At 39.3% G+C, this 27,498-nt stretch overlaps 1 protein-coding gene across 3 annotated transcripts in view; it reads left to right on the top strand.

Annotated features, from left to right (window-relative positions):
- The window catches only part of GRID1 (glutamate ionotropic receptor delta type subunit 1), a 1,874,363-nt gene that overhangs the window by 1,291,674 nt on the left and 555,191 nt on the right, over window positions 1–27,498 (top strand). For all 3 annotated transcript variants that reach the window (XM_075348983.1, XM_075348986.1, XM_075348985.1), the window contains exon 6: window positions 2,783–2,956. In XM_075348983.1, coding sequence (XP_075205098.1) covers window positions 2,783–2,956 — 174 coding nt within the window. The remainder of the gene's footprint in view (window positions 1–2,782; window positions 2,957–27,498) is intronic.

The raw sequence follows: 27,498 nt of genomic DNA, 5'->3' as shown, positions 1-27,498 counted from the left end.
ATGCTCCATCACATGCATCCAACAACTCCACAGCGTGGCTGGCCAGTAAATGTCTAAAAGATGAAAAAATAATGACATGGCCCCCTTATTCACCTAATCTGAATCCCATAGAGAACCTGTGGTCCCTCATAAAATGTGAGATTTACAGGGAGGGAAAATAGTACACCTCTCGGAACAGTGTCAGGAAGGCTGTGGTGGCTGCTGCATGCAATGTTGATCGTGAACAGATCAAGAAAGTGACAGAATCTATGGATGGTAGACTGTTGAGTGTCATCATAAAGAAAGGGGGCTATATTGGTCACTAATTTTTTGGGGTTTTGTTTTTGCATGTCAGAAATGTTTATTTCTAAATTTTGTGCAGTTATATTGGTTTACCTGGTGAAAATAAACAAATGAAATCGGAATATATTTGCTTTTTATTACGTTGCCTAATAATTCTGCAGAGTAACAGATACCTGCACAAACAGATATCCTCCTAAGATAGACAAATCTAAAAAAAAACCACTCCAGCTTCCAAAAATATTAAGCTTTAAAATTTGAGTCTTTTGAGTTGATTGAGAACATAGTTGTTGATCAATAATAAAAAAAACCCTCTAAAATACAACTTGCCTAATAATTCTGCACATGGTGTGATACCTAGACATCTTTCACAATATAGTATTTGACGAAAAATTTACACTTGGTCATTCAAGGATTTACTTCCCAGTAATCTATAATTATCAAACTTCTTTACAGCTAGTCCCTTACCTCGCTCATTCTGCCGTGTATGCAGTTTAGGATTAGTTGAATGTCCTATGTCATTTACAGTGCACCATACCTAAGTAGTCCCTCATCAATCAGGGACTTATTCATTTGTCCCTCTTATTCAATTACTCATCAATCATGTGATTCAGATTCATGTGAGTCAGAGATTCTAACAGACATACAGAGAAAATAAAAAACACCTCTCAACTTGCCTATGTTACCTAGGTGCTTCTCACAAAACTTATGCGGACTGTAGTGCTTGCTGAAACCCCAGGAATGTTTAAAACTGCTCACATAAACACAGCCCTAAGACAATATGCTGCCCTCCTGAGAATGCCACAGTGATGGAATTGTATAGAGACTGACACAACTCCATACTGTATATCAAGTTAGAAAATAGATTATGCCAATGAATGTAAAGTGCTGTGGAGTTTCTTGTTTTATTTGAAGACAGAGTAACACTTTATGCAAAGTTCATATTGGAAGATCAACTAACCATCCCCTTATTATGTCATAATAACTTAAAGCTATATCTACTTACCCGTCTACTAACTATAATATTCAGTTTCTTAAAACTTTGCATAGAAGATAAAAAAAAATAGACCAAATATGAAACATAAATTAAATATGAACCCTTGTATATCGGTTATAAGAGGAATACATGTAATTTCTTACACTTGGCACAAATTAATAAACAGCATGGACACTATTTATAGATCAAGTAGCTTAGTTTTAAATGTTTATATTAATGTATATTAATGTGAAACTGAGATGTAATGAGTGTTTTTCTTATCATGTTAAACATGTTCTCAGTTAAGAGCAGGCTACAGCTGTTACAGAGGCATGAAGATAAATGTTTGATGAGTGAAATGAAACTCACTTTAGAATCAGATACACAGAATACATACTTTTGAAATGTGGATGTAAGCTACATGGTATGAGTTAAGGATTAGTTCATACTTTGCTTTTTCGTTGGCTTAAACTCAATATGTAAAAAAATTCTGCTACAATACCATTTTGATACAAGCTTTATATGTTGCACTGTATAAACTTTATATTTTCTTACATGCACTAATATATAATAATATAATAATATTTATTATTGTTATTTATAATAATAATACTTATTATTATTATTATTATTATTATTATTATTATTATTATTATTATTATTATCACATCAAAACCCTGTCATGGCCAGCCCAATCTCCAGACCTGAACCCCATTGAAAACCTCTGGAATCTAATCAAGAGGAATATAGATAGTCACAAGCCATAAAACAAAGAAGAACTGCTTACATTTTTGCACCAGGAGTGGCATAAGGTCACCTAAAAAGCAGTGTGAAAGACTGATGGAAAGCATGCCAAGATGCATGAAAGCTGTGATTAAAAATGATGGTTATTCCACAAAATATTGATTTCTGAACTCTTCCTGAGATAAAACATTATTAGTATTGTTGCTTCTAAATGATTATGAACTTGTTTTCTTTGCATTATTTGAGGTCTGAAAGCAATGCATTTGTTTGTTATTTTGACCATTTTTCATTTTCAGAAAAAAAATACAACATTTATTGCTTGGAAAGTCGGAGACATGTTGTCAGTAGTTTATAGAATAAAAGAACAATTTACATTTCACTCAAAAAATATACCTATAAAGAGAAAAATCAGAAAAACTGAAAATTATTCAGTGGTCTCTTAATTTTAACCAGAGTTGTAGTTCTTGCCTTCAGTTTCAAGGTGTTTACCTATTGTAAATACACCATAGATATATAGGTAATAGGGAACAAACCAAGTAATATAGCTAGGTTAGCAACTTTCTTATGCATGTCAGCTTAGAGCTTACTTTATTTATCACATGGAGTGCACAGGTTTCTGCAGATTTTCACAAATGCCAAGGTTCATGCAAACCAACCAAGCATCTAGCTACACAGACTTAGACGCATAAATCCTTTCTTACAGTTGTGATGTTCTGGCTGTACAGAATGTGAATAAGGAAGCAGGCATTTAATACCTACTCTTTTTTTCTTTCTTTGGTCTAGGAAATCAATGATGCTGAAATAGTGGAACTTGTGCACAGCGCTCTTGGAAGAATAACTGTTATACGACAAATCTTCCCTTCTCTTAAAGACAATAATGTCAGATGTATGAGTAACAGCCATCGTGTTGCTTCACTTCCTTGTGACCCCCAAGAAGGCTATCTACAAATGTTACAGGTAAGTGTGATAGCACTCAATAAAGCAGTAGTCACTAAAAGTAAGAATGTGTCCATGAGTCGAATATCAGGCTGCATAAAGCTGTTTATATACAAACAAATGCCTTCATAAATTTCATACCAGTACAATTAATTCTATAAACTTTAGAGAGCCCAAGTCCACAGTTTACAGAAGTAGCACATTCTTTAAGAAGTACTAAGTATAAATGTTTAATGATACATAATAGGTTGCCACTTGTATGTTCTCTGTTGCATCAATATTCTCTGTTAAAAGTATTGCCAGGCCAGCATACTACAATTCCAACAAACAAAAGTCAACCTATGATATCGAATGGAATATTTGCCCAGAGATGCATATATTATTCAATGTGTTGTATGACTAGTGAGTTGAACTATGTTATTATCCACTCATCTTATCTGTTTGAGAACAACTTATGATCTTATTTGCATTGGTGGAGGTTGCCTAATACTCAACGTCACATTTCACTATAGTTTACATGTCAGTGTTTCATTTACATTGGTATCTTATTAGCCTGCCACTGGTTCCTATGTTTCTTTTTTTTCCTTTTCAGAGATTTTTACATTTATACATTAAATAGTAGCATAAAATACAAATAGTACAGTTGAGCACATATGGATAATAACAAACACGCTTGCAGTTTTTCATAACATAGCAGGTCAATTTAAAGTCTTCAAGCTACAGAAGACTTGAAAACTCTCAATATTGGTAGAAATCCATTGGCTCTGCGAAGGCAAAAGGAAAAGAAAGGATGGGAAATGGAGGAGGCTAAGGAGGGTATGGAGGAAGAATAGTATAGATTATATATATATATATATATATATACATATAAAAGTATATGTAGAGTATATATAAGTATATATGGAGTATAAATTAGATATTTGCAAAGCATGGTCAAAGGGGTTGGGGTAAGTTAACGAGTTCTGCAGTCTTCTGATATTGATAACTTATTTTTGTTATCAATATAAGATTAGTGAGTCCAAGATCCACACCTTAACTGATCAGTTATTATTAGCTTTATTGGCTAGGTATAGTAGCCAGGTATAAGTAGTGAAGCAAAAAGAACAGTACTGTACCTGTCATTCTAGAGCTGGCAATAAATGATCAGTGGTTGTACCAAGTGTAGGACTCTCATTGGTTTCATATCGATGACCTATTTTATGAAAAAAACATCAGTATCAGAAGGCTGAAAAATAACCTTTAAAAGATTAAATAAGTTTATGTACATTAGAAAGATTTTAAGACTGACTACTGAAACCAAGTATTGTTAAATCATTTTTGTTCCCCCAGGGATTGGATTGATAAACCTTCCATAAGATTGGTTTGGGCCACCTCTGCAAACCATTCTATATGGTAGGAGATTCTATAAATTTTTATTACTGTATATTGTAGAATCAGGGGATAATAGACCTCTAGGAGGAGTGAGACATTTATTTATTTAGCTTGGTTCACATTAAGCAATAAATAGAAAGTAGTTACAGTAGTCTGTATGATAATGCCTTTTTTCTGGATTATTCAGAGTACTGAATCCCAAAAGTCCCTCAAAGAAAGGAAACTCCACTAAATGTATAACCCTTACATATTCTTTACTACATTGCCTGTAAGAATCCAGAACTCAAGAATACTACTTATACGCTGATAAGTCTTTGGCTTTTTGATTTTTTTTTATTTCTATGGTAACGAATGTTACATTACATGACAGCCTTATGTGTCTAATATAGGTTTTCAAAATTTTGTGTTTGTTGCTTATGGCAACAGTGTTCTACGCACGCAAGAAAACAAAATGGTTCTAATGCTATATTCACAGCAACTGAGAGCAGAGGAGTGATAAAATAAAATTCTTGTTTCTGCAAGGAAAATTTGCAATGGATATTCATTCTGATATGTTGCAGGCATTGGGGGATCAATGCCCTTCATATTCCACAGTTAAGAATTGAGTTGCCAAATTTAAAATGGGCCATTTCAGTACCAATGATGAGGAACGTCCTGGACAACCGAGAGTGATTGTTGTTCCGGAGATCGTCGGTGCTGTGCACAACCTCATACTGGAAAATTAACAAATTTCAGCTAAAGCAATAGCAGACATCTTGGGGATTTTCTGTGAATGTGTTTGTGTCATTATCCGTGAACATTTGGACATGAGAAAGCTATCTGCAAAGTGGGACCCAAATGTTTCACAATAGATCAGAGAAGCATGCGAGTGAAAACTTTCTGGTCCATATGTCAGCGTTTCCGGACTCATAAGACCTTCCTGGATTGACTGGTCACTATGGATGAGACCTGGATTTATTTGTATGACCCTGAAAACAAAAAGCAGTAGTCAAAAGAATGGAGGCACAGTGGTTCTCCTTGTCCAAAGAAGTTCAGGGTGCAAAAATCAGTCACTATGGTGATGGCATCTGTGTTATGGGATAAAGAGGGTGTGCTGCTAGTGGGCTACCTTCAATAGGGTTCCACCATCAATGCAAGGTATTACATTGAACTTTTGGACCAATTGAAGGCAGCTCTGTAGGCCAAAAGGTGTGGCAAGCTGTCCAAAGGATTCTTCTTCCTGCTAGACAATGCCTCGGCTCACACTGGACAAGCAACCACGGCAAAACTGGCAGAGCTGGGCTTCAAGCTGGTTTACCACCCACCTTGTTCAACAGATCTAACTCCCTTTGACTATCATCTGTTTCCAAACCTGAAGAAACACCTAAAGGGTAATACATTTCACACTATTTCTGATGCTATGGCTGCTACGGATGCCTGGTTTGAGGCACAGCCGAAATCTTTCTTTTTGCTAGGCTAACAGAACTTTGACTACCAATGTAAGAAGTGTGTTGACATCAGTGGAGAGTATGTGGAATAAATGTAAAGTTTCATCATCCTATCTCGTTTCTTTCTGGGTAAAGCCAATGACTTATAAACAGCCCCTCGTTGGGAGAGAAGAAACAGAAAACAATTATATTGAAACCTGACATGAGGAGTGATAGTCACTTCTCTAACATCGATAATGTGTCACACTTTCAATGCATACTGTAAATAGGCTTCTTTGAAAATGTTGATAACCATGTTTGAAGAAAGGAGATGGGGCCCTAAAATATGGATTTGCAGCAGAGTACAATAAAAGAAATTTACAATGTATCACACATTGGCTTCTTATTGCAAAAGTCAGTTTTGACCTTCTTGACAGAGTCAATTTTTTCAATTATAATGTGTCATTTCTTATGGAAAAAATATATGAAATTTGCTGCTTTTTTTTAAATAGCAATTTTTAAACTTTAAATTTGTTTGCCCTTAAAACAGATAGTAAGATCACACAAGATAGTAAATACTATTTACCATGTTTTACTTTACAACACCATCATTTTTTGGGGGTTAGGATACTAGAAAGAATAAAAGTTTAAGAACAATGTTAATTTTTTTTCAGTTTAGAAATACTATATTTTAGGGACCATATCACATTTAAAATTACTCTGACCCCCTAACCCATACACAATTTTAAAAACATCACCACTAAAAATATTGAAAACCACATTCAGTAACTTTCTTAAACCTTCACATGCTTCTCAATAATTAATGCAAAGTGGAATGAAACACAAAATGTTTTCAAAATTTGAAGGCCGCACTTCATGACATTTAATGAAAGCAGATATTGTCAGATAGTAATAGTGATGCAAATGATAATTGCGACTACTTTAAGTCTATATTGGTCTGACTGCAACATTTATTTCTATTATAATAATAATAATTTTTATGTCTGGAGCTCCAACATATTCTGTAGTGTTTTACAATTCAAAGGGTACTTGTACAAACAAGACAGGACATTACAGAGTAACACATAGTTCAATGCATACAAGGAAGACTGAGAAGATTGAGAACACTGCACACAAGATTACATTCTATGAGGAAATAGGGGTAACAACAATGAAAAGGTAAAAATAAACTGATTATCACGTAAAGTCCAGCCATTAGTATAATATATAGGGCATTCAAATAAATCTGAATGAACCAGTCACCAGCCAGTATATGTACAAGTATAGGTACTAAGAGTGTGGAAGAGAGAACCAGGGACAGTTAACTAAATTGGTGAGATAAGATGACAGGCTAGAAATGTGTTTTTAGGGCATGCTTGAAAAGGTGAATACTGGGAATTAAATTGACTGTCTGGGGTAGCGCATTCCAGATAATTGGTGCAACGTGACCGAAGTCCTAGAGACGAGCGTTGGAGGTCTGGATGATAAAATATTTTAGTTCTAGATCATTAGCAGAATGGAAATGTTGGAAAGGGTGTTAAAAAGGTAAGGGAGGAGATGCATGGTGGTGTAGAACTGTAGAAGGCTTTAAGTGTAAGTGTAATATGTTTATATTGAATTTTGCAGAGGGTGCTGCAGAGGGTGGGCACCCAGTGCAAAGACTGGCCCATACTGACAGCATTAGTGCAGAAGTTTTGAAGGGACATGAGCTTGGCTGCTGCATTCATGGTAGATAGACAACTTGATAGTTTAGAGATGGGGAGACCAATTAGTAAAGAGTTACAGTAGTTCACACAAGAAAAAAATCAGAGGAATAATAAGAGTTTTTGCAGAATTTAAGGTAAGAAGAGGATAACTTCTAGAGATGTTTTAGAGCTGCAGGTAACATGAGCGAGCACGGTATATAGGCAGTGAAAGAAATATCTTAGTCAAATATAACCACAAGACAAAAAACAAAAAGGTTTAGGGGCAGTTCAGGATTAAATTCCATAAAGTTTATTCAATTAAGCATGTAAAAAATCCATTTGGATAACATGAAAGCTATATTATGTGTTTGCAGCATATATATGCTCCTAATCATAGAACACATGATCGATGATTAACAGTGTGCATACGCTCGAAATGCGTAAGATGGCTTTTTTACATGCTTAGTGACAACCTTGCGCCAACACCTGTCAGACACCTGACACAAAAGATACATTTTTTATTTCTTGCCTGAGATGTCAATATTGTGAAAGCACTAAAAAGTACCAATAACCAGAAATGTTGTTCACTGCGTAATTTGGAGCAGGCATTCAAAAGTACCAAGACCTATTTATCTAGTTCACTAGCAAATTTACAGAAGGCAGTACTAACAATAACTATAAATGTGATTCACTGAGTAATTTTGAGCAGGCAATGAAAAGTGCCAAGACATATTTAGCTAGTTTGCTAGCAAACTTACAGCAGGAACTACAAACTAACAATCCCTAGAAATGTGAGTCAATGCGTAATTTATATCAGGCTGTCAAAAGTACTAAGACATATTTAGTTAGTTCACTAGTATATTTACAGCAGGCACTACTAACTAACAAAACCTAGAAATGTGTGTCAATGCGTAATTTGTATTAGGCTCTCAAAAGTACCAAAATATATTTAGCTAGTCAACTAGCACATTTACAGCAGGCACTATTAACTAACAATACCTAGATACGTGTTTCACTGCCTAATTTGGAGCAGCCAGTAGCAATACCTATTTACATCATTCACTGACAACTCTTGGGCAGGCATTCACAAGTAGCAATCCCTATTTCTATCATGAAATGCCGATTTGTAGCACACACCTTTCCCTACACTGTACATCCCTATTCTACACTATTGTTATTTTAGCTATCTCAATTACCTATCATAAACCCCTAGCTTAGCTAACTGTCTAGCAGCAGCAGCATCAGTACCGGCATTAGCACCTTCCCTAAAGTTTAACATTCACAAAATGGTGCCGATGCCACATGTCCATATTTTATTTGCAGACATGTGCCCTTGTGTTGGAAACTTGTAGATGTTTGCTGCATCATGATTGGCTGCAGGAACATCTGCACATAAAGTTAAGAAAACAAATGGCGCCACATGCATCTGGCTTATCCCAACTTCCACCCCCTCAACTGATTAAACACAGACCCCATTCATCATACAGCACCACAATCCTATCCAAAAGCATAAAATTTGATTAGGAAAGCATTTTTGAAAAATGCGATCAGTGATCGAACAAAATCGAAAATTGCTGACTTTTGGGAAAAGTGCTCGGGTTAATGAGCCCGAGCCGAACAGGCTAAAGGCCCCGTCACACACAGCGACGTATCTAATGATATATCGGGTCACGGATTCCGTGATGCACATCCGGCATTGTTAGCAACGTCGTTGCGTGTGACACGCACGAACGACCGTTAACGATGGAAAATACTCACCAAATCGTCCATCATTGACACGTCGTTCCTTTTTAAAAAAATCCTTGATTGTTGAGCACGCAGGTTGTTCGTCGTTCTTGAGGCAGCAGACATCGCTACGTGTGACACCTCGGGAATGAAGAACTGCAGCTTACCTGCAGCCGCCGGCAATGCGGAAGGAAGAAGGTGGGGGGGATGCTACGTCCTGCTCATCGCCCCTCCGCTTCTATTGGGCAGCCGCTTAGTGATGCCGCTGTGACGCCGCACGAACCGCACTCTTAGAAAGGAGGCAGTTCACCGGCAACAGCGACGTCGCTAGGCAGGTAAGTCCCGTGTGACGGCTCCTAGCGATATTGTGCGCCACAGGCAGCGATTTGCCCGTGACGCACAAACGACGGGGGTGGGTGCTTTAACCAGTGATATCGCTAGCGATATCGTTGCGTGTAACACCCCCTTTAGGCTTGTACTAAATTTGAATTTAGAGATGTTCACTCATCTCTATTAGGGACAGAAAATGAGTGCTCATGGTGAAAGAAGATTATTAATAGGGATGTTAAAGTCACCCATAATGACAGTGAGAGTTTCACAGGATGGAAAGGATGGAAATCAGGTGTCAAAGTGATCCAGGAACTGGGGGTATTGACCCTGAGAAGGGCCAGAAAAGTCTGATGGTGTGGACTTCAAAAGAACAGAAGATAATTGAGTTCACTCGGGGATGACTCAAAAATCACATTTTGATGAAAAAACAAACAAACAAGCACTTCCACTCTGTCTGTTCTATGGTCTAGGGGTATGTGAAAAATGTAAGCCATCATATGAGAGGGCAACAATGGAGGCAGTGTCTGATTGTTGGATCCATAATAAAAGCAATATGGTTTCAATAAAAGCCATAAGGTTAATAGAATTTGAAAGGAAAAAGTCATGGTTGTAAGGGAGTTTGTTACTCACTAATCTGGCATTTCACAAAGGGCAGGTAAAGGAAACATGAAAAGGCAGTCACAGAATTTTAATGAGATTAGCAAAGTTCTGGGAGCAGCAAAGGAATTACATTTATTAGTTCAAGGACATCCTGGGTTTGAGGAGATGTCAGCTGCAAACAGGAGACGAAGAATAGAGTAACCATATGGTTTAATAATTTGTGAGTGTGGTTCATGTGGTACTGTACGAGTGGATGGAATTGTATGGTTTAAAAATGATGTAAATAAATAATAGCTAGGTAATATTAAAATGTAACTTTTAATAATAAATATTTAAAAAAATTAGAGGGGAACAAACAAAGACATGCACAACAACATATATATATATAGAAGGCCCACTTAAAATGGAAGGAACCGATACTCTGATGATCAATATTGGGCAACAATGAATACAGCAGGGAGAAATTATCAATCCCTGATGTCCCCAATTGATATGAGTGTGAAGACTCTGAGGTCAATATTTACATCAACTTGTAACAGGATAAGGCACATCCACTGAACTAGAAATGGAGGTGCACTTGTCAGTTTCCAAACCGTAGATATCCAAGATAAAACAAAGCTTTCTCCAGGGTATACTTTAAATGAATTTAAATAGCAAGATGTGTGGACATTGTGCAACCGCACACTAAACATAAAATATAACTTTTAATGGTGCTCATTTAAAACGAGTAAATCTCATAAAAACGTGAGTATAAAATGAGAATACCCAAAGCAGTGGTCACCAAGCTCAAATGGACCCTGGTTTGGGTATAGTGCACAAAACACTATCTAGACTAGGTCACTATTAAGTCACCTCAGTACTATATTAGAGGTCACATGTACAGGGAACCGCCCTCCACTCTGTACCTCCAATATTATCTAATGTGTAGATAACTGTTGTAAACCATCGCCATTAAACATATACCATTTCTTTAAATAATATGGTTATAATAGTTGGAATGGTATCACCAAGGACTTGCGGGCTTCAAAATTCTCATGGATAGGATATTCACTGATAAACCTTCTTCATGTTTATCTCTCAAAAAATGTTAGCAGCAGGACACCGGTCACTCCCTACGCATTTCATCCCCACATATAAATCATCAGGGGAGCCCATGCTCATGGAAATCTGCCAGCTTAAATAGCCATCCTTATCATCATCATTGTGGCCATCTTCACAAGAATAAAATGCCCATTCTGGACTGCAAGAATTAACAACAATGTCTGCATTATAAATCCCCTCAAAGTCCACAAGTGAACTGTCTGGTCTTTCCAAAATTCCAAAGAAACACTCACCACTCTGTGTCAGTAGCCTCTCTCAATTCACATGCGCCGCACAAGTAGCCATGGGCGCCGCCTTTTTTTACCTACTGGGTATGCTCAGTACATCTCAGTTTAACAGGGAGATCACATAGCCGGCCTACCAGGCCCGGTCATGTTATTCATGTGACTGCCCCTTCACTTCTGGGTCTGTGGAAAGCATAGCAAGCATTCCACTCAGCCAATCCATCAAATCAGCCAGCAACTTAGTTTCCCTAAAGCAGCTATAATTAGCCGCTCATCAATATCAAGATGGACATAATCCCTGTATACATACAGACAGTTTAATAAACACAGCCCCTTCTGGTTTTTACTGCCCTAATTGTATCATCACAATAGCGGTATGGACTCCACCACCTACTTCTCAACCATCATGAACCTAAAATGTATTTCAATGTTTAATTTCAAATCAAATACACATCACCATAGGGCTTGATTACAAACCTATATAGCAGACAACCTCCACCTTAACAAAAGTGACATTACCTCTCATCTTTATCCTGTGATCAGGATTATTATGTCAAGTTGTCAAAATGTCACAAATAGCATTATTTAGAAAAACCGATTATCCATCAATAAAACAAAACCACCACTATCTTATATGGTGAAGAAGGATTATCAACCTGTCTCCCATGACAGCACTTGCCCAGCCTCCAACTGTTTAGAAACTGAGATCTGATGAGGGCAGGCATACTCAATACAGAGTGGCTGCCAACTTATCATCCTAAGGGTGTGTACTAACAAGATAAAAGAGGAAGGTCAATCTGTCATGACTGTTATAATTAAATAGCGATAGACAGAATCACTATCTGCAGTTTCACCAAACAAAAATAGGTCAGCGCATAGGAGGCAGTTCCACGGAGTTATATTGTGGTTCATAATGTGGGACCATTCATACATTTACAATCTCAGGGATAGAACCAAAGCCGTAAGTGTAACCCTTACATGATACCTAAAAAAATACAGCTTATTCCTGCCTTACATGCGGAGGTCGGCACCCTATAACCTTCACCAGTGGCGCCCCCAGTCCTCGTCAACTGTCCCTCCTGAACTAGCCCTATTATTAATGTGTAGAGAGAAAGGGAACAAAAGATAGCTGTCCTTCTATGCGCTGACCCATTTTTTGTTTGGTGAAACCGCAGATAGTGATTCTGTCTATCGCTATTTAATTATAACAGTCATGACAGATTGACCTTCCTTATTTATCTTGTTGGTATACACCCTTAGGATGATAAGTTTATCAGTGAATATCCTATCCGTGAGACTTTTGAAGCCCGCAAGTCCTTGGTGAGACCGTTCCAACTATTATAACCATATTATTTAAAGAAATGGTATATGTTTAACGGCGGTCATTTACACCAGTTATCTACACATTAGATAATATTGGAGGTACAGAGTGGAGGGCGGTTCCCTGTATATGTGACCTCTAATATAGTACTGAGGTGACATAATAGTAACCCAGGCTAGATAGTGTTTTGTGCGCTGTACCCAAAACAGGGTCCATTTGAGCTTGGTGACCACTGCTTTGGGTATTCTCATTTTATACTCCCGGTTTTATGAGGTTTACTCATTTTAAATGAGCACCATTAAAAGTTATATTTTATGTTTAGTGTGCGGTTGCACAATGTCCACACATCTTGCTATTTAAATTTTTCTTTTGGTAGTGTGAGTTGGTATCTTGCCATATAAGTATACTTTAAATGAAGTTTATTTCCAAAAGAATTTTGTTGTGAACATGTGATGTTTTGGCCATGTAGTGGCCTTCAAGAAAATGGTAATGTAAACAGTTTTAAGATTGTGTCAAAACAAGAGATGCACCCCCCAGTAACAGGAGCCAGCAACAGCATGGAGCTGCAGTGTCAAGCAGCGGTATCTTAAAACTGTTTACATTACCATTTTCTGGCTGACCTTGGTCTTTTTGCATAAGTTGTCTGATGAAGGCCACTACATGGCCGAAACGTCACATGTTCACAACAAAATTCATTTGAAAATAAACTTTGTTTAAAGTATACCCTGAAGAGTGCCTTGTTTTATCTTGAATATTTACCACAACAACAATCAGGGTAAACAATAGCACAGGAAAAACAAACCACAAGGAAGTGAAATAACACATCGTAAATATTATTGGTCTCTAAGTCGAACTGATGCTATATGACTTATCGGCTCTATATAAACCTGATGAGATGGAGGAACGATATTTGTATAACCAACATGGTTATATATTTCTGTGTTGTTTTGCCCATGTTAATTTTATCCTTTTGTTAGCCAGTCTCAGATATGGCTTTTTCTTTGCCACTCTGCCCTGAAGGCCAGCATCCCGGAGTCACCTCTTCACTGAAGACGTTGACACTGGTGTTTTGAGGGTACTATTTAATGAAGCTGCCATTTGAGGACCTGTAAGGTGTCAATTTCTTAAACTAGAGGCTCTAATGTACTTGTCTTGTTGCTCAGTTGTGCAGCGGAGCCTCCCACTTCTATTTCTACTCTGTTTAGAGCCTGTTTGTGCTCTCCTCTGAAGAAAGTAGCACACACCGTTGTAGGAAATCTTCAGTTTATTGGCAATTTCTCACTTGGAATATCCTTCATTTCTAAGAACAAGCATAGACTGTCGAGATTCACATGAAAGTTCTCTTTTTCTGGCCATTTTGAGAGTTTAATGGAACCAACAAATGTAATGCTCCAGATTCTCAATTAGCTCAAAGGAAGGTCAGTTTTATAGCTTCCCTAATCAACAAAACTGTTTGTTTTCAGCTGTGCTAACATACTTGCACAAGGGATTTCAAGGGATTTCTAAACATCCATTAGCTATCTAACACAGTTAGCAAACACAATGTACTATTAGAACACTGGAGTGGTGGTTGTTGGAAATGAGCCTGTAATTACCTATGTAGTTATTGCATTAAAAACTAGCAAAGTAAAAGCATGCAATGTTGGTTTCCTCATCTCAAAGAATTTATTAAAACGCAAGCCAACAACAGTGTTGGATATACCCAAAATGTCTATGTCTCAATGCATTGTCATGTGGCCTTGAGCATCATTTACTGCTTGACAACGACGTCCCATGCTGTTCACAAGTCAATTTATTGTCTACAGAGGCATTGTATCCCACTTTTCTTGAAGGGTGGCCCTCAGGTCATTGAGGTTCTTGGCTACAGAACCTCACGTCAACTTTGCTGATCCCATAGGAGAAAGTGCAGCCCACTCTACTTGAGGTACCCCAGTTTCTAACAGATGTTCCCTAATGGTAACAAACCTATCAAATCCTCAATTGTAAATAGTCCCTAAGAGCTATAGCAAACCTACAAAGAGATCAATGACTAAATGTTTCAGTAAAATAGTCAACTTTTATTTAAATATCTGTATTATAAAAAAAAAACAACTGTACAATGTTATATCCCTCTCTCAAGGGGGGAAAGGGATACAGAATACAGAAACAGAAAAGTGGCTATCATGGCATGTCACACTATGCACACCATGACTCACTTATTAAACCAAATGTGTTTGCATATTGTTGTGCTAGGCCCTTATATTGCACAAGATAAATAATAATTGCTTCACAGACATATAATTCCAGATAAAGGTATTAACAACATGAATCCATATAGTCCTGCAATACTTTTCATTTAATCTTTTTCAATGTCATTAAAATGGAAAAGCTACATCATTGGAGTGTTTTTAGTTTATCATTTTTTTTACACAGTTCACCACATGAGTTACATAATTTGACAGCTTTAAGCTTTGGTTGTTCTTGAGTTGCCAAAAATTATGCTTTATTAACTTTTTTAAAAGTGTTATTGTTAATTTTTCACTTATTCCCATTGTTTGATCAACATGTAGAGTTTTACCCTGAAAAGAGGCTTGTTAGACCCTAATTATGGCACAGCCTAAAAGCCTGCTTTACACGCTGCAATGTATCTTACAATGTGTCGGTGGGGTCACGTCGTAAGTGACGCACATCCGGCATTGTAAGTTACATTGCAGTGTGTGACAGGTACGTGCGATTGTGATTGAACGTTAAAACGTTAATTGCATACACATAGTACCTGTCTCTAGAATTTCACGTCAGATTGTTCATCGTACCCGAGGTAGCACACATCGCAGTGTGTGACACCCCGGGAACGATGAACAGATCTTACCAGCGTCCTGCGGCTCCCGGCCCACAATGCGGAAGGAAGGAGGTGGACGGGATGTTTACGTACCGCAGAGCTCCACCCCTCCGCTTTTATTGGCTGGCTGCCGCGTGACGTCGATGTGACGCCGAACGTCCCTCCCACTCCAGGAAGTGGACATTCGCCGCCCACATCGAGGTCGTATGGAAGGTAAGTACATGTGACGGGGGGGTTACTCGTATGTGCGGCACGTTCAACAAATTGAATGCGCCGCACATACGATGGGGGCGTTGCAAATCGCATACGAAATTGCAACGTGTAAAGTTGGCTTAACTCTTGGACGTTGTTGTTCTCTCAATAGTTGCCATGACAACAATTGTGCTCCACGATTGCATCATCGAGGTGAAGATAGCAGTGAAGAGGGAACCCTCACCCTCCCACAACTGTCAATATGACAGTTTCTATTGACCATATTTTTAGAAGGTTAGACGGTAGCAATCGGTGCCAGCAACCATTACACTATAGTGTCAGCTATAATACCCAGCTGATACATACTGATGATGTTGCAGGCTCTGCCTTCAAGCCAGCTCTTCATCGTACTCTATATGTACTACACGTAGCAGAAACGTCTTGCCTGCTACAACAGTCATGTATGCAGTTTTAATCTGCCCAGGCAAAAGGATCTAATGCACTGACAGGATGCAGCAAAGCTCCACAATATAGATGGAGGCATCACAGGTGCACACACTAATAAAGCAGCCACTCACACAATACCAATACATGGAGGTGGTGATTACGTGATGATAAAATTGCACACAAAATAGACTTGTATGGGGTGCAGTTCACACATTTTAGTGCATTAGTTTTAGTCATACTATTAGACTAGGCAGGCTGCCCAGCACTATATAAGTGCACTACACTGGAACCAGTTTGCAAGTTTTTTAACCAATACCTCATATATATTTTATATATATTTTTCTGCACATTATTTTTATACAGGATGCAGCCAGGCCCTTATGTAGACCTTGTAAAATTGGGTTTCCTTTTCCATATAGTGCTGGGCAGCCTGTCTAGTCTAATAGTATGGGCGTAACTAATAGCCTGCTAGCCAGATACTCTGCACCCACATGTGTGAACGGCACCCCATACAAATCTATTTTGTATGCAATTTTATCACCAAGCAATCACTGCCTCCACTTATTGGTAGTGTATGAGTGGTTGCTCAATTAGTGTTTTGCACCTATGATGCCTCCATCTTTATTGGGGGGCTTTGCTGCATTAGATCCTTTGGCCTGGGCAGGTTAAAACCTCTGCCCTCTTGTTGCTGTAAGTAATTGCTGAATGTTTAGAGGAAATTATATTCCTCTTTTTGTTGCTTTTTTTATTTTTTTAAACATTCATGTATGGCGACTGTGAAAAGAGAATAGATTTAGTCCTAGATCTAGAGAGCTTTAATTAGATGATTTAGGGGGAAAATAATATTATGATTCTCATTGGCCATATTTTTGTTATTACTAGATAAGTTACTGACTTTTGCAATCTGGATATGAGTGTTTTTGCTATGGATATGATAACAGTGCCAGCATTTACTCTTCAAGTGTATTCTTAGATAAATATTCAGCGTTTCTGGATAGAAGATGAAAACACCTGTCACGCTCAGAGTTTATAGATATTTCTGTGTTACACAACAATATTACAATGTTCCAGATAAGCACATTTACTATTCATTTTAACCTAAATCTCAAGAGTTCCAACCAACTCATTATGTACTTCATTAGCAAATATATTAATCATATAAACTATGTAACAAAATGTAATGTATATCATTGTTCTGGAGTTCCTGTAATTGGCTTCTTGAAAATGATTAAAAAAAACAGTTATTTCTCTTTCCATTTGAAATATAAGCCAATAATATACATATCACAGTAAAGAGAGCAATTATGTCAATTACTTTGAATACAGATCTAGCACAGCAAAATATTCCGTGCAATCTCTTTTCCTGCTAATTACACAACAGACTGAGTATTTAAAAAAAGATGCCTGACAGATAATATTGATCTATACTATATTTTTCCTGAAGATATAATTATTTTTTGATTTCTTACATTCTTATTGTTTATTAAAGTGTAGTGAAGTCTAGTGTCACACGGGTGACAGGTTTATCATAATGAAATACAATTTCTTCTTCTGGACTCCAGCAGATATGGACTCTTGTTAGATGAAAGATAAGTAGAGCAGTATATATCAATATCCATTGCCCTCAGTCATTTTAAGCTTGGATTAACATATTTTACAACTGCTTTTCATTACTGTCTTAATTTTGGTCATCATTTTAAAATAAATGTTTCCATAGTATGAACTATGTTAACCTAATTAAACATTTGACTGTCTGATTTAATTAATTTAGGTTACAGCTCAATGTTTTTTATAATACATTTACTAATCTGTAGAATCTTGTGAAATCAATTGGTTGTCATTAGTTAAATCATTAGTTGAAACCTCCTGCAACCTAATTTTTTCATCAGATCAACTTTGGGTCTGCCAACCAGTTTTGCACTGGCCATGGAGAAGATATCATTAATAATGATGATCGAATACCTCAAATTTGGCTTCGTGAATATTTGCCGAATAGGTCACTGCCATTCAACTATTTGCAAATATTCGATGCGCAATGTACAGTTTGCTTTGCTTTGATGAGTCCAAATTTGAGATCTTTGGATCCAACCACTGTGTCTTTGTAGAAAAGGTGAACGGATGGACTCTACATGGCTGGTTCCCATCGTGAAGCATGGAGGAGGAGGTGTGATGGTGTGGGGGTGCTTTGCTGGTGACACTGTTGGGGATTTATTAAAAATTGAAAGCATACTGTACTAGCATGGCTACCACAGCATCTTGCAGTGGTGTGCTATTCCATCCGGTTTGCGTTTAGTTGGACCATCATTTATTTTTCAACAGAACAATGACTCCAAACACACCTCCAGGATGTGTAAGGGCTATTTGACCAAGAAGGAGTGGTGAGGTGCTACGCTAGATGACCGAGTCTCCACAGTGACCAGACCTGAACCCAATCAAGATGGTTTGGGGTGACCTGGACCGTAGAGTGAAGGCAAAAGGGCCAACAAGTGCTAAGCATCTCTGGGAACTCCTTCAAGACTGTTGGAAGACCATTTCCGGTGACTACCTCTTGAAGCTCATCAAGAGAATGCCAAGAGTGTGCCAAGTAGTAATGAAAGCAAAAGGTGGCTACTTTGAAGAACCTAGAATATAAGACATATTTTCAGTTGTTTCACACTTTTTAAAGTGTTTCATTCTACTTGTTTTTATTCATAATTTTGATACCTTCAATATGAATCTACAATTTTCAGAGTCCTGAAAATAAAGAAAACTCTTTGAATGAGAAGGTGTGTCCAAACTTTTGGTCTGTACTGTAAGTCTATGGGAAACCCGAATAACAACTATTCGGAACTATTTGGTCTTCATATAGACTTACATTGCGCATCGAATATTCGCATAGCGGTGACCTATTTGTCGGATATTCGTGAAGCCGAATATTTGAGGTATTCGATCATCCCTATTCATTATCCAAAATCAATTGAGTGGATGACCATGTAGTGTATGGCTGCACCAAGACATGAAGATATGTAAACAATATTTGCATTGACTCTTCAATCATACTAACAATAAGGATCAGGCATATGGAAAATGTTTCTTCCTGGGTGTGGCTTTCATGTTACATATTTTTTTATCATTGACTACTGTGCTGCCTTATATTGCTGCCAGCGTCATGCAGGGTATCCATTAAAATGTATTAACAATGGCCATACTTTCAATATTCAAACAATCATTTACTAATCCTGTGGAGACATTCTAATGAACATGACCACCTGTAGGATATTGCAGTGATCACAAACTGCACTTAAACTACATTGTAGCTTTCGGATATATGCACATAACATATTTAAGAGGAAGCAAAGAAGCTGAGCTTTCCAAAACCAAAATGCTTCAAGAAAAGCTGACATTTTTCTTCTCTGAATCATCTTCAGAGCAGAAAAGGCATCAAGACTAGAGTTGAGCGCAGTTCGCGGTTCGCGGTTCTCCAGTTCGCGGTTCGAGTGATTTTGGGGGCTGTTCTAGATCGAACTAGAACTCGAGCTTTTTGCTAAAAGCTCGATAGTTCTAGATACGTTCGAGAACGGTTCTAGCAGCAAAAAGCAGGGCTTTTTACAGCTACAGTGTGCAGGAGCCATCGCTGGCAGCTTGCCAGAAGCTGGTAACCAAGATGAACATCGGGTATCCAAGCAAAGCGCTTTGGTTAGTAACCCGATGTTTATCCTAGTTACGTGCAAGAAGCCCACACTTCCCCGCTCAGCTCGCTCCGCCCCCTCCTGCCTGCGGCATGTACACACGTACACACACACACACACACACACACTCTGCACACACACTCTGCACACATGGTCCCGCTCGGCTTACCTGCGGTGATGAAGTCCCGCCATCCCGACCTCAGTGCTGTCACTGTCCTCCATGGCCGCTGCTTGTCACATCACCTTCTCTCGCTTCCGACCCGAGACTGACTAGCGGTGACGTCACGGGCCTCTCGCGATATTTGGCTGTGAAGGCGGCGGTCATTGAACTCAGTGACAGGTGCTGTCAGTGTGCAGGAGATCAGCGCAGGTAATGTACCTCGCTGACAGCAGCACTTGTCATCCCCTGCAGTGACCTGGGCTGACCCATTGATGTTAGCTCAGGTCACTGCATTGCTCTCCCAGCCAATGGGAAACATCCTGCACTTCATTGACTGGGACAGTGTGGATCGTCATGGCAACCCCTTGGATTACACCAGACCTGGATTTGTTTTTCTTTCTAATAAATTGGTTAAAGAGGGAATGTTTTGGGGAGTGTTTTTTCAAATAAAAATGTGTTTGTCGTCTATTTTTTTTTATTACTGACTGGGTTGGTGATGTCGGGTATCTGATAGACGCCTGACCTCACCAACCCCAGGGCTTGATGCCAGGTGACATTACACATCTGGTATTAACCCCATATATTACCTCGTTTGCCACCGCACCAGGGCGCGGGAGGAGCTGGGGCGAAGCACCAGGATTGGCGCATCTAATGGATGCGCCACTTCTGGGGTGGCTGCGGCCTGCTATTTTTAGGCTGGGGAGAGTCCAATAACCATTGACCTCCCTAGTCTGAGAATATCAGACCCCAGCTGTCTGCTTTACCTTGGCTGGTGATCCAATTTTAGGGGGACCCCTACGTGTTTTTTTTTTTTAATTATTTATTTAATTTAAAATAACAGCGTGGGGTGCCCTCAGTTTTGGATTACCAGCCAAGGTGAGGTTGCCAGCTGTGGTCTGCAGGCTGCAGCCGTCTGCTTTACCCTAGCTGGCTACAAAACTAGGAGGAACCCTACGTCATTTTTTTTTTCATTTTTTTGGCTAAATACAAAGCTAAGCACCCCTTAGTGCCACATGAAAGGCACCAAAGGGTGCAAAATTACAAAATGCAGGAGAGTGGGACATTATGTGTCTTTCTGCCATTATAATGACAGAAACGACTGATATGAAGTGTACAAGCACAAGAAATTCACCAGAGCGCTCTACGCTGTGAAAAGCAGTAGAAAATGGCACTGGAGTGAACATGTGACCGCCTCATGTAGGATGAAGCTATGGATCCTGGGTAAATTTATGAATTTACCCTCCTTCAGTTTTTTTGCAGTACACAAAAAAAACGGAAGGCACACGGATGACAAACAGATGACATACGGACCGTCTACGGAACGGAAACAGATGCCACACGGATGCACCCGTGAAAAAAAAAAACGGACTGTTTTTTGCAGACCGCAAAAATGGATCGGTCGTGTTAATGTAGCCTTATTCTGATCTTCCAATTATAAACAGCAGGCAGAAATAAGTGAATAGCACCCCCCGGCGTCAGAAAATCTCCGGGGTTTCAGGGCTAGCAGAGACCCTGGAGATCATGATTCAGGACGTTTTTTCCGGTCCTCGCTCACGTGATCACAGGTATACACCGTACACCGATGATCACGTTACAGTAAATGACAGCGCCGGTAAAAAATTATTTATCTCCCATCTGGCATGAACAAACACTTCTTCTCCACTTCTTCTCCACTTCTTCTCCACTTTTTCTCCACTTTTTCTCCACCTTTTCTCCACTTTTTCTCAATTTTTTCTCCACTTTTTCTACATTTTTTCTCCACTTTTTCTCCATTTTTTCTCCACTTTTTCTCCACTTTTTCTCCACTTTTTCTTCACTTTTTCTCCACTTTTTCTCCACTTTTTCTACATTTTTTCTCCACTTTTTCTCCACTTTTTCTACATTTTTTCTCCATATTTTCTCCACTTTTTCTACATTTTTTCTCCATTTTTTTCTCCACTTTTTCTCCACTTTTTCTACATTTTTTCTCCACTTTTTCTACATTTTTTCTCCACTTTTTCTCCACTTTTTCTCCACTTCTTCTCCACTTCTCCACTATTTCTCCATCTTTCCTCAATTTTTTCTCCACTTTTTCTCCACTTTTTCCCCACTTTTTCTCCACTTTTTCTCCACTTCTTCTCCACTTTTTCTACATTTTTTCTCCACTTTTTCTCCACTTTTTCTCCATTTTTCTCCACTTTTTCTCCACTTTTTCTCCACTTTTTTTCCACTTCTTCTCCACTTCTCCAGTTTTTCTCCACCTTTTCTCAATTTTTTCTCCACTTTTTCTCCACTTTTTCTCCATTTTTTCTCCACTTTTTCTCCACTTCTTCTCCACTTCTTCTCCACTTTTTCTCCACTTTTTCTCCATTTTTTCTCCACTTTTTCTCCACTTTTATTCCACTACTTCTCCATTTTTTCTCCACTTTTTCTCCACTTTTTCTCCACTTTTTCTCCACTTCTTCTCCACTTCTCCACTTTTTCTCCACCTTTTCTCCACTTTTTCTCCATTTTTTCTCCACTTTTTCTCCGTTCTTTTTCTATGGTCGGTCTACCCATTAGCTCTGCCATGCATAGTGTAGCTCTACACCTACTGCACATGTTACTTTATGATTGACATCTCTTTCGTACCAGAGCTGTCTAAGCCTACTCTGACCCCATGTTTGTCATTACTATATTGTCCTTGTACTGTATTATGACATTTGTATCATGTGTTTCATTTCTTGCTGTGTTGCAATTTTTTTGCTGCATCCCAATTGTACCTCTACATTGTTCGAGTTTATGTTATTGTTCTCTCACTCTTATGTGATACTGATTATTGTCATTTTTCATGATAACATGCAGATAAGTCCAATCTGACGAAGGCTCAGGCCGACACATCATTTGTAACTTGTTTTGGACAAAAACATATATGCTTATGAAAAAAATTTTTTTCTTAATACGGACCAATAAAGAGTGATTTTGCATTACTATCCGTTGTAACTTACTGACTTAGTCTGGGAGATTTAGAGTGCCGAGGTTACTCACTAATTTTATCTATTATTACCTCTGAGCACCTATATACTAGTGAGCAGAGCTTCCTCTACAGTAGTTCTCATGATTAGGCATGCCCTTACCTCATGAGCAGGGCATTGCAGCTTTGGTAGCAACCATTACGACATGGACTCTGCTGCTGTGGACCCGGGGAGAGTGAGTGCAGATTCATTGCACCCACACTCCTCACATGAAGGGTCCGCACTCCTAGAAAATGGGGGATACGTTCCCTGAGTGTCTCCCCCCATATTCTAGACGGTCCAGAGTCGTTGTGGGACCCCTTTATTTTTTTTCTTACAATAAATTGGTGAAAGAGGAAATGTTTTGGGGACTGTTTTTTCAAAAAAATTTCTTTTGTCGATTTTTTTTTTTTGTTTGTACTGACAGTTTATGATGTTGGGTATCTAATAGACGCCATGACATCACAAACTGCTGGGCTTGATCTCAGGTGACTTTACAGCTAGTATCAACCCGATTTATTACCCCGTTTGCCACTGCACCAGGGCACAGGATGAGCTGGGGTGAAGCGCCAAGATTGGCGCATCTAGTGGATACGCCACATCTGGGGTGCCTGCGGCCTGCTATTTTTAGGCTATGAAGGCCCAATAACTTTGGACCTTCCCACCCTGAGAATACCAGACCACAGCTGTCCGCTTTACCTTGGCTGGTGATCCAATTTGGGGGGGACCCTACTTTTATTGTGTAATTATTAATATTTATAAAATAATTATAAAAAAGAGCCTGAGGGGACCTCCACATTGGATCCCCAACCACGGTAAAGCTGCCAGCTGTGGTTTTCAGGCTACAGCTGTCTGCTTTACCCTAGCTGGCTATCAAAAATGGGGGGACCCAACATCATTTTTTTTTTAACTATTTTTTAAATAGAAAAAATTAATGGGCTTCCCTGTATTTTGATTGCCAACCAAGGTAATGGCAGGCAGATGGGGGTGGCAACCCATAGCTGTCTGCTTTATCTGCGCTGAGAATCAAAAATACCGCGGAGCGCTACGTCATTTTTTTAAAGATTTATTTTTACAGCACTGTGATGTCCAGCAATCAAAATACAGAGAAGCCCATTTTATTTTTAGTTATTTAAATAAATAATTAAAAAAATATATATGGGATCCCGCTGCATTTTTTGTATTGCTAGCTAAGGGTAATCCAAGCAGCTACTGGCTGCTAACCCCCACTGCTTGGTGTTACCTTCACTGGCAATGGAAAATCCAGGGAAGCATTTTTTTTTTTTTTTGCCAAAAAACTACAAAAAAAGGACGTGAGCTTCGCCATTTTTTTGTATGCTAGCCAGGTATAGCAGGCAGGTGCTGGAAGAGTTGGATACAGCGCCAGAAGATGGCGCTTCTATGAAAATGCCATTTTCTGAGGCGGCTGCCATCTGCAGTTCGCAGCAGTGGGGCCCAGAAAGCTCAGGCCAACCTGTGCTGCGGATTCCAATCCCCAGCTGCCTAGTTGTACCTGGCTGGACACAAAAATGGGGCGAAGCCTACGTCATTTGTTTTCTAATTATTTCATGAAATTCATGAAATAATAAAAAAAGGGCTTCCCTTTATTTTTGGTTACAAGCCGGGTACAAATAGGCAACTGGGGGTTGGGGGCAGCCGTACCTGCCTGCTGTACCTGGCTAGCATACAAAAATATGGCAAAGCCCACATAATTTTTTTAGGGGGCAAAAAACTTCTGCATACAGTCCTGGATGGAGTATGCTGAGCCTTATAGTTATGCAGCTGCTGTCTGTCTGTATGGAGAAGAGCAGACAGCAGCTGCAGAACTACAAGGCTCAGCATACTCCATCCAGGACTGTATGCAGAAGTTTTTTGCCCACCAAAAAAATGACGTGGGCTTTGCCATATTTTTGTATGCTAGCCAGGTACAGCAGGCAGCCACGGGCTGCCTCCAACCCCCAGTTGCCTATTTGTACCCGGCTGGGAACCAAAAATATAGGGAAGCCCTTTTTTTTAATTATTTCACTTATTTCATGAAATAATTAAAAAACAAATGACGTGGGCTTCGCCCCATTTTTGTGTCCAGCCAGGTACAACTAGGCAGCTGGGGATTGGAATCTGCAGCACAGGTTAGCCCGAGGTTTCTGGGCGTCTCTGCTGCGAATTGCAGTCCGCAGCCACCCCAGAAAATGGCGCTTTCATAGAAGCGCCATCATCTGGCGCTGTATCCAACTCTTTCAACAGCCCTGGAGCCGGGTGGCTTGTTGGGTAATCATGAGTTAATACTGGCTTTGTTTTACTAGCCAGTATTAAGCCAGAGATTCTTAATGTCAGGCACGTTTCACCCGGCCATTAAGAATTTCCAATAAAGGGTTAAAAAAAAGACACCACACAGAGAAAAAATACTTTAATAGAAATAAATACACAGACACATTAGAGACTCCATCTTTATTACCCCCTGTCAGCCCTCCACGATTCCATGGTCTTCTGTATTTCTCGTTCAACAAATGCAGCTCTGCTCCATCACTGCTGCATGGGGGAAGACGCTGCTTCCCGTGGAGCATTCACACCGTGAAAGCTGCACGAGAAGCAGCGTGCAGCCTTCACTCCGTGAGTGATCAGTGCTGCTAGCGGTAACAGCGGTACCGCTGACAGACGCGTTACCATAGCAACGGTGCTCCCGGAGCCGTGGTTAGCGGTGACGTCACCGCTAACTGCGTTGCTATGGCAATGGTGATCTCCGTTAATGACCGGCTGTGTCAGCCGGTCCCTAACGGAACGGGGAGTCGACAGTGTGCTAGAACATATTGCCGGTACACGGCGATACACAAATGTGCACCGTGTACCGGAGAGATGCATTCGCAGGTCCTACATGACGCGTCATAGTCATGTGACCAGTCTGTAGTCAATGAGATAATAGCCACGTGACTGGTCACATGGCTATTTTGACATCACGATAGGTCCTGCATCTCTGCTGGCAGTGCCGGTCACCGGGAGGATTCAGCGATCATCGGATGGAATAGCGGCAGGAGACAGAGTGCAGGAGGGATCGCGGGGACCGGTAAGTGTTATGGCAATGTTTATTAACTGTATGTTTACATTTATAATGCATTTTTATGTGTTTGTGATTGCCTCTAATTATAGCCTATTGGTTCGAGTTCGGTTCGTCGAACGTTCGACGAACCGAACTCGAACGGGAGCTCCGTTCGGTGAACCGACCTCGAGCCGAACCGCGACCGGTTCGCTCATCTCTAATCAAGACTTATCGTGTCACTTCTCTTAGCCACATTCTTAGATATAAATATATATGTTTATTATGTTGAGCATTTTTTTGGCTGTTTTTTAGGCAGGTAAATTCTGAAACCTGATTATTAAATAAGGCATGTGAACAAACATTGAATTGAAAAACAAGACAAAGACTTTTATCATTTCATAGAAAAATAAGCAGTTTTAATCATATTGGATAAATACATAGCTAATTAACTTTTTTTTTGCACTAAAAAATTCACCAGACCATAAAACGTGCCCAAGTTTTAGAGGCAGAAAATAGGAAAAAAGATTAAAGCAAAAAATGTGTCAATGACGCACTGAGATGGAGAGGATCTTTTGCTGACACTTTTATAGGTGTAATATCCCCCACCCTGGAACCCTTCCATGTATATATATCCCTAATCCTGGTATATATGATCTATGTTATGGGCCCATCGTAGTATATACAGTTAGGTCCAGAAATATTTGGACAGTGACACAAGTTTTGTTATTTTAGCTGTTTACAAAAACATGTTCAGAAATACAATTATATATATAATATGGGCTGAAAGTTCACACTCCCAGCTGCAATATGAGAGTTTTCACATCCAAATCGGAGAAAGGGTTTAGGAATCATAGCTCTGTAATGCATAGCCTCCTCTTTTTAAAGGGACCAAAAGTAATTGGACAAGGGACTCTAAAGGCTGCAATTAACTCTGAAGGCATCTCCCTCATTAACCTGTAATCAATGAAGTAGTTAAAAGGTCTGGGGTTGATTACAGGTGTGTGGTTTTGCATTTGGAAGCTGTTGCTGTGACCAGACAACATGCGGTCTAAGGAACTCTCAATTGAGGTGAAGCAGAACATCCTGAGGCTGAAAAAAAAGAAAAAATCCATCAGAGAGATAGCAGACATGCTTGGAGTAGCAAAATCAACAGTCGGGTACATTCTGAGAAAAAAGGAATTGACTGGTGAGCTTGGGAACTCAAAAAGGCCTGGGCGTCCACGGATGACAACAGTGGTAGATGATCGCCGCATACTTTCTTTAGTGAAGAAAAACCCATTCACAACATCAACTGAAGTCCAGAACACTCTCAGTGAAGTAGGTGTATCTGTCTCTAAGTCAACAGTAAAGAGAAGACTCCATGAAAGTAAATACAAAGGGTTCACATCTAGATGCAAACCATTCATCAATTCCAAAAATAGACAGGCCAGAGTTAAATTTGCTGAAAAACACCTCATGAAGCCAGCTCAGTTCTGGAAAAGTATTCTATGGACAGATGAGACAAAGATC

The sequence above is a fragment of the Anomaloglossus baeobatrachus genome, chromosome 5 (genome assembly GCF_048569485.1).
Source record: "Anomaloglossus baeobatrachus isolate aAnoBae1 chromosome 5, aAnoBae1.hap1, whole genome shotgun sequence".
Taxonomy (NCBI): Eukaryota; Metazoa; Chordata; class Amphibia; order Anura; family Aromobatidae; genus Anomaloglossus; species Anomaloglossus baeobatrachus.
This window is presented reverse-complemented; position numbering and strand designations above follow the sequence as displayed.